The sequence below is a fragment of the Pinus tabuliformis genome, chromosome 5_1 (genome assembly GCF_031772625.1).
Source record: "Pinus tabuliformis cultivar Carrire ecotype Pingquan chromosome 5_1, CPIR1, whole genome shotgun sequence".
NCBI lineage: Eukaryota > Viridiplantae > Streptophyta > Pinopsida > Pinales > Pinaceae > Pinus > Pinus tabuliformis.
In genome coordinates, this window is record NC_142305.1 from 390,007,598 (window position 1) to 390,017,132 (window position 9,535).

Here is a 9,535-nt window from a genome sequence, read left to right on the forward strand (position 1 = left end):
GTGTGTTTCTACCTTGGCCTTATCCACTTCAAGCATTAATTGGGGCACCAAGTGTGTAGGGAGGATTCTCCCCGATGTTCCTACTATAGGGTGATTAACCTTCAATAGCTAGGAGAAGAAGAAAGGTGGCTTCTATGGGGTTAAATTCTTTTTTTCCGTTTTTGTCTCTTATAGTTCTATAGGTTACTCCTATAGTTGTACAATTTTATCTCATAGGTGGAATGTCTTCCCCTGTAGTCGTATTGGTTGCTTTCTGACCTTAATAGTACTATAATTTTTCCTTGTTGTGCCTTTGGTTTTGGTAATCCTTGCACTTGTCCCTCCTATAGCCTCTACCCTTCTAGACTAGGCATTTATTCAATGGTAATGGAGGTAGTAGAAGGAGGTTTTGATTCCCATTGAACTTGACTCTAGTACTTTTCCTCCTTGTATACATAATTTTCTGGGTATGCCTACTTGCATTGGGCTTGGTAGGAGTGCTAAGGCCTACCAATGTTGTTGCAATCTCTTTTTCTTCTTCTTCTAGGGTCTGTTCCCTTTTTAGCTTTGCAGGGTTGGACACTACCTTCCCTTTCCTTTTCTTGGTCGATCCCTTATGTGGTTTACTAATGTTTGTGTGGGCCTCTAAGAATGCTTGTCTGTACATATCTACAAAATCAACCCAAGGGATGGGATGTTGTAGGTCCTATTATGCATCGACGACTATTAAATGATCAAGTCGTGATGATCTAGGTAGTGGTGCTTTTCCTCACTACTATAATTTGAGCCAATTTTTTATGACACTTTTTCATTCTTGCAATGGCGTTTCACCTCTCTGATGACAAAAGGAGGTCTCACTAAACATCATTTCTCGTATAATTGTACTATCGATTTTTTTTACCATCATTGGAATTTCAACGATATTTATGGAACCGTGTCATCAAAAACAGAAGAAGTTTCTTGACAAAAGAACTAATTGGAGTTCCAATGCCAATAATCATCATTCCAATTCCAATGGAACTGGCATCGGAAGACCAACGAAAGCTAGCATCAATCTTCTGATGATGGCGTATATATTTTGATGAACTTCCCATACCTACCACACTTTTTGTTCCATGGTTAGAATATCTGATAATCGATGAAATTAACTGGTTTTGTTGGAATTCCGATGAACTGATGAAACTAGGTTCGTTGGAATTCTCAGAACATATAGCTATTAAAAAACAATTATGGGTATGCGAGGATGGTTTATTTTCATCTGATGAAAATATTAGAAGGGCTTCAATTATGAACATGAATGAATCTATACACTAAAATGAGAAAAAGTTTACTTTCTACACAATTGTTAAAAGGGCCTCAGATAAGTTAATTTTCTTTCCATGTTCTTGATTCTACACTTTTTTATTGATTTCAAAATCTAAAGCATCTCGACATAATTATCTTTCTTCAGTAAGAATCATAAGTGGAATGATTTTGCATAAATATATAGGAAACATTACTGATGCTTTTATTTTCCTATGTTTATTTGACAAATTTTCTTGTATTTTCATAGGCACCACGAACAAGGAAAATTTTAGGGGCTAATATTCACAGGTGGGCTAGTTTTCTATACTTCTTCCAAAAAATGATTTTCCAATTTCCATTTTTTCTAAAAAAAAAATCACCCAAGTTTTATAGTATAAAATTATTTTACCTTAAAAATCGCCAAGATATTATATAGACTAATATAATGTAATAATATTTAATTTTTTTTTACAAAAATATCGTCAAACATTTTATAGTTTTTCTATTATAGACTAGTAATATTCATTAAGGTTCCTAAACATTAAGATAAAATTCCATCCTTAAAATTTTCCCTAACCACGGGTTGTATATTTTCTTTTCAAGTCTTACAATCCACATGTTAGGTATGGAGTACCTATAGCAATGGGTGTTTCTTGCGCTGGTATAAGATTGAGAGAAGCCATTTCATTACTAGAGCCTCTGACATTAGATGTAGTTCATTTTGTTTGTCGAAAAGCTCTAATAGCAATAGCTATGGTTCTTGTTAAGACAAATGAATCATGTGAACCACATGTAGGTAACTTCAGGTATGTTGTCCCTTGGACTTCACAATGTCTTAGGAGTACTACATGGAAGTTCAAATTTTAAAATAAAAAATTCCTATGGCTCACCAAATTGTTTTCAAAATGTAGTGGAAGGACATTAATATTTACCAAAAGTAATAATAAAACTAGTGAGCAGAGAAACAAACAAACAAAAATCACCATTCTCCCCATGCTAAATGCCACCAATATGAACATCAATACTTTTATAGTTCATTTTTAGTAGAAATTATCTTCTCCTGACAAAAAGCACCTCAATAGGAACACAAATTACCTACATTGGTTCACCATTAATTTCAATGTATATGTTGATTTCTAATTATATTTGATTGCTTGCACTAGGTGCATTGATTTCAATGTAGATGATTTCTAATCCTATTTGATTGCATGCACTAAATGCATTGATTTCAGTGTAGATGGTGATTTCTAATCCTATTTGATTGCTTCCACTAGATGCATTGATTTCAATGTAGATGTTGGTTTCTAATCTTATTTTCTTACTTGCACTAGATGCATTGATTTTAATGTAGATGTTGATTTCTAATCCTATTTGATTACTTAGATTAGATGCATTGATTTCAGTGTAGATGTTGTTTTCTAATCTTATTTTATTTCTTGCATTAGATGCATTGATTTAAATGTATATGTTGATTTTTGATTTGATGTAATTGGATGTATGATGGTACATTAATTTTAAAGTGATTGGATTAATAGTGTGCATTGATTTTACTGTAAACAAAAAAAATTATTGACAATGTACAATGATTTTTGTGTTATATTAATTCAACCTATTAATATTCGAGAGCAAAGAGAGACAAGGTATGATGTTTACTACAACAACTCGAGCTAAATATTTAAATGGTTTACAATTTCAACTGTCATTTTCATATAATCGATATGAAAATATGACAAAACTAACAAGGGTGACAATAAGAATAGTAAAAGAAAATAGTTTGAGAACGATCACAATGAAGATTATTTGTAATTGACTACATTTTTATTATTCACATTTTCTATCATTCAACACTATTACATTGTCACATTGCATTCAAAAAAGTTATCTCATCAATTTTCATCATTAAAGTTATTGACAATATTCATCACTAAGAAAATTTAAAATTAAAATGACCAGATAAATCTCAGGCATATCTAAAATGGTTTTATCAATATTACATGTATTTACATATTATTGAAAAAAAAATAATATCTTCATTACATTTTCCTTGGCCGCACATGAATGAAACCAGCCTAGATCGATCTTAACTCATTTGATGAAATTTGTGAGTTGTGCAAACAAATTTCAAGAGGTAAGGCAAAGTATGGAATGAACCCAAGAGACCTAGTCATGTCAAGGGTACACAAATTTGCATCTGGAACAATAAGTAGAACAAAATTATAAAATTTTCTTGATAAAACTTTAAAACATATATCCTTGGAAATTTTCATGAACAAGTAGATACTCTAAGGATACAAAACAAGCAAAAAAGTCGAGAATGTTACATTATCTATTTTTTGTTCTAGGTGTAGGAAAAAATATGCTCTATGTGAATGTCCGCTTGATAGTGTTGAAATATGCGATATATGTGCAAAAAATCATGATACAAAAAAATGTCCCTCAATACTTGGGCTTAAGCTTGTTTTCCAAGATGAAGCTGGAACAAGTCAAGATGAACCACTTTGTTTTATTGCTCCTAAAAGACCTTGGCAGCCTATACAAACATGTATTGTACAAGATCCCAATGCACAATATCAATCATATGCACAACCACAAAGTAATTGGAATGCACCCATGCCATGGAAAACTTGGACACCTCAACCCCAAAACTCATCTTGGTCTAATTTTTTATGGTAGGAATCCTCAGTACCCTCAATTCCAACAGCCATACCCTCAATACCAACCTTAATACTATCCCCTTCAATCTTCACAACCTATGCAACCACAATTCCAACCCCAATTGATTGCACGTCAACAACTTCCCTTGTTATCCTTCCATTTCCTTAAAAATCCAATCAACTATCGGATTATCCACTTCCTTGTTATCCACTCTATTCGCTTGTTATCCAAACCAGGGCTATCGGATTATCCACTTCCTTGTTATCCACTCTATTCTGCATGTGGTATTATATGTAATAGAGCTTATAAAAGGCTGGAAGGACTTCATTGTAATGCAAGACCTGGAGGTGAGCGGTGAAGGCTCATTTGGTCGGATTGGCCAGGGTTTTGGCCAAGGATAATGAAATTTCATTATGGTTGGGTTTTCCCCCGGATTTGGGGTTTTCCCGGATATACATTTGTGTTTATGTTGGATAATGAAATTTCATTATGGTTGGGTTTTTCCCAGATAGACATTTGTGTTTATGTGTTTATGGTTGTTGCTGGTTATTTTTATATTTATTCCTCTCAGTAATTCTCAGTGATTATTTATGTTATGCAGTAAATTTTTTAACAACTCCCTTTACACCTTTTGGCCCATCAAATCAAAGACTCAACCTATGTACACTAGTGGCCTTGTCATAGATAAATAATGCCAATATTTGTGCCCAAGACTTCCCACAACTTTAGCAAAGGCTCTGTTGTACGTCGATCTTGTTACATTGGTCTTGAAGTCACTTTAATGGGTCTTGACCCTTCCTTTCTCAACATCAATAGGTGATATTGAGCTAGGGTTTGGCCCTTACTAGGGCAAAATTAAGGGCCAAGTCTCATGCAACCCGTGAAGCTTTTCTTTATGAAATCGTCCTTCCATCCCTTTACTAAAAGGTCATAGGCAAATGCATTTACTATTTTTTATTTGATTTTATTTTAGGATGATTATTGAAAATTTTCCTATAAGAAATTTACTTTCTGAATTTATACCATAAATGCATTTCCGACTTTTTTATTTGATTTTATTTTATGATGATTATTGAAAATTTTCATAATAAGAAATTTACTTTATTGAATTTATCAAGCCACTAAAAATGTAATAATTACCATTATAATATAAAAAATTGGCTGATAATAAATCTATTCTACTTTATTGCATCTCAGTCTCTATCTAACTTTTCAATAATAAGATGCTGAGCTTTTCAATACGGATACGGTCCACCTCGAACATCATTGCTCCTGGGTAAGTAATCAGTTGAATTTGAATAAATTGCAGCACTTCGGTTGTCCGCACCATAACCTAATCGTGAATCTTGTCCTATCCTGGACACTCTTTCGCAACGCGAATCTGGAGCACCTACCTCATAATCTAAACGACTCCTGGAATGCCGAGCTGGGGATGGAAGATCGTTACTTACAACTGAATATGGGCGCTTGGACCCACATACTCCTCCTCCTGCATAATCATGATAGTCTGCCATTCCATTCATCCCGTAATTATAGCTATCTTCAGGGTATGGAGGCCTGCGTGGCGGCGTGCTCTCACAATATCGAATCCGATCATATCGATAATCTCCCCGGTATGAAGATCGCCTACTAGCTGTTTCATCGCGTCTACCTGAAGGTAGAGTTCGCCTATCAAGATAAGCGTCCTGTTCTCTATAATTCCTCCGATCGCTTCGTATATAAGCAGGACCAGATGGTCGCCTATCATATGCCCTTCCCCTAAAAACCTCAAATCGAGCCCTACCATATCCTGCACGAACCCTACCCCTAACTGATCGTCCCTTTTGCTGAGGTTTCCGAAGAGTAGCTTTCAGAGTAACCTTCTTGTCTTCTTCTTCTTCATTTACCTCATTCTTATTTACTCCTTCAATGCACGCCAGTGCGGCTTCACGAGTTCTGAAAGAAATGAACCCAAAATCTTTTCGCTTAGCTGCAGGCATATTTCGTGCCAATTGCACTTCTTCAATTTCACCATAAATTTTAAATTTCTCCACAACTCGTTCTTCATCCCAAGAAGGTGGCAATCCATCAACAAGAATAGACTTTACCTGCGCCATAACTCCCTCGTCCGCCTCAATGGTAGATTTGGCAAATGCAACCTTTGCACAAACGTCAGTACCAAAGAAAACGTCTGGCTTCTGCAAGCGGATGAGGGCATTGGTAGCCTCCAGATGAGTGGGGAACTCCAGAAATGCAAACCCCCTATTTGTCCCTTCTTGTTCTGGATCTTCCTCCAAAGTTATCTCCTCAACATTGTATATTTCATATTCTGTCAATTTCTGTTGGAGAGCCTCTTTTGTCCATGATTTACAAATGTTGCGTACATGAAGAGTTTCATTATCTTGGTTTCTTGAGACTACGCATTGCTTCCCTCTCACCTGTGGATTCTTGAGCTCTGCTACTGCCTTTTTGGCTTGCTCCACACTCGCGAAACGAACAAATGCAAAGCTCTTATTCTTCTGAGTCCGAGAATTCTTTGGCAATCTGATCTCAACAACTTCACCAACCTCACTAAACACCTTCTTCAAATCCTCTTCATCAGCGTCTTTATGAAGCCCCCTCACAAACACTTCAAACTCTCTCTGCTTTATCCGTTCCTTGACCATGGAGGGCATTTCCACCTCATGCTCGTCATCAGCTCCGTCACCTTCCACACCTTCTTCATTTCCATGACTCTGCTCACCAATGACTACATTATGTACAGCCAGCTCATCGTGGTGTTCTGTATCCTCACCTTCATTATCATGTGCTTCCTGCATTACAGTATCGATTTCCTTCTTCTCTAAGTCTATTCGCTGGCCTCCCTCCTCGCTACCTTTTGCAAGGTGCTCATCATCAGCATCCTTGGGGGATTCTTTGTACTCCTCATTGGCATCTACTACGGGATTCTCTTTTTCCGTCTGGGTTTCGACAATTGGCTCGTTCAAATCTTTAGATGGCTCGATGGCTTTCTCTCTGACTTTCAGAGTTTCAGCGATGGGCGAGGTCTTCGACTGCGCTTTTGCGACAGCCTCGAACTCTGCCTTTGGTAGTGTAGAGCTCACGGAGTTGACCGGAGTCTTGGAGAATTTGATGGGAACCCTTGCCGCTGTTTTTTTCTGGGCGATTGACCCAGTATTCTTCATGACAACACGAGGAGGCATTGTTGCAGAAAACTGATAGAGTACGGATCGAAACCCGGACCTCCGGGAGATCGAACCAACAGAAATTTAAATATAAGAAATAAAAGTAAAAAAATGAAGAAAGGGGGAGGCAGGCTTCTTGATATCAACGTCGCTATAAAGGGGGAAGCAAGCGAGCTAAATCCTGAGAAGCGACGACTTCTTAGTGTGGTGGAGTATTGAGCGTTTAAAGAGAGCGTGTGTAAATAGATATATATATGCGTGGGCATGGAAAACCTGTGCGTTTTCTTTAAGGTCCGATGTGAGCGTTTTAGCCGACGTGACGTGAGATTTATAGCCCGCTGTTGAAGGAGGTCAGGGTTTTATGGGTCAAGTCTCACCTCTATGACACCCCGACCTAAATTGCCAGCCCACTTTGGTAAGGTCCACGCCGCAGAGGAGAGGAAACATGGAGAAGTAAATTCCTTACAAATTTGTTTTATTTTTTATTTTTATTTTTAAGATAAATAGATTTAAAAGTTGATAGAATTTTTGGTTAATTGGAACATAAAATTAAAATAAATGTAACATGTAGCATTGTTGTTTAGTATTTGTTTTATAGGTAAAAAGTAATTGATGATAAAAATTGTAATTAAAATAGAAAAAAATTACTATTATATAAAAAAATGTTTATATTAAAAAATAAAATTGGAATAAGATAGATCAGAGGATCCCTTTAATATTGAAATTATAACATATACTATAGTATATTCTCTGAGTATTTAAAGTGTATATTTAACATTAAATAAATTAAAATCAAAATAAAAATTATAATTATAATTTTGGAGATTATAATTTAGATAATGAAGATTAAGATATAAGAAACAAAAAAATATTTGTTAAGAAATAATGTAATTAATTTATAAGATAATTATGATAATTTAAGAAATTTTAATATGAAAGGCAAGGTAATATTCTCTTGCTAGTTTTGTTTTTTTTATAATATTAAGCAATATGTGAGTAACATTTAAAACTTCAACGTTTTATTTGGGATCTTGCTTCTAAATTTCAAAGAGTTTTGAAGATTTATGTTCAATTTTGTTTGTTACTAAATTAGTTAAGCTTCATAGTTATTGAAGTTTAATAAATTATTAGTTTAGTGGAGATGCATAAATTCAACATCATGATCATTATTTATAGGAATGACATTGGTATGGTAGATTATGTTATATTTGATATTTTTATATACAACCAAATTGTTAATTTGATATTTTAAATGATCAATGCTAAGTTAAATCATAAATAACATTTTTTTTCTTTACACATACATAAAAATTTCATTAATGAAAATCTAATAATGAAAAGCATTTGAATTTTAACAAAAATAAAATCATTTTAATAATGGAAAGCACTTGAATTTTGACAAAATAAAATTAGATATTTTCTAAAAGATCTAAAAAGACAATTTATATACCACAATAAACAAAAAGAATATTGAAGACTTATCTCATACCTTTACATAAACTCTATCAACTTGTATAAACAAATACTATCTTAAATCTTTGTATGAAACAGTACATCCATGGTATGCCATGATTGTAAGGTTGATTGAAAACCCATGATTGGAACTTCGTATGAGTTCCTAAAATGTTAAAATAACTAGTTACAAAATAGTAATTAAAAGGAGAACAAGTACTATATAAATACAAAGCAATAGAGCCTTTTACACTTTTCTAAATTTGATTGCATATAGGGACTTTTTACAACCCAATATGGGAGAGATGTTGTCTAATACCGTTCTATTAAAAGAACTAAAATAATACCTTAAAAAATTCAATTACTTTTTAATATGTTGGAGAATATATATATATATATATATATATATATATATATATATATATAGCGAGAGAGAGAGAGATCATATTACATGGATGTATGCTCTCTAGTTCCCAATAGAGGGAGATGTTTATTTAAAATATACTACTATCAAAAAAGCATTTTAATGTGGAGAAAGTGAGCCATAAATAATCTCATATACATACATACATACATATATATATATATATATATATATATATATATATATATATATATATATATAGATAGATAGATAGATAGATAGATAGATAGATAGATAGATATAGTAATTAAAAATAAATAAATAAATCTTATGATTAAAACATTTTATTGGTATGCTACTCAAAATCAAAGAGAAGTGGAAAACTATTTATACTTAATTGGGATTTGAGACATGGCATAAACACACCCACATATATAGCTAGCACAGATCCATCTTAAGCCTAGATCTATCAAGTCACGAGAGTGATCAAACCTCTCAAGATGCAAAAGGATTTTTTCAAAATTTTCATTATAAAAGAAGTTTTCACCTTAAGAAATGTGATTGTTCTCAACACTTGCCATATCTAGGATTACAATGGATTTATTTTGGCCATAAAAAATATATAAACCAATATTAA

At 33.8% G+C, this 9,535-nt stretch overlaps 1 protein-coding gene across 1 annotated transcript; it reads right to left on the reverse strand.

Annotated features, from left to right (window-relative positions):
• Window positions 1–5,153: 5,153 nt before the first annotated feature.
• Window positions 5,154–7,100, reverse strand: LOC149165091 (uncharacterized). Its single transcript, XM_089429702.1, has one exon. It carries the CDS (start codon window positions 7,098–7,100, stop codon window positions 5,154–5,156), a length of 1,947 nt encoding a protein of 648 aa, XP_089285828.1.
• Between the last annotated feature and the right edge of the window lie 2,435 nt (window positions 7,101–9,535).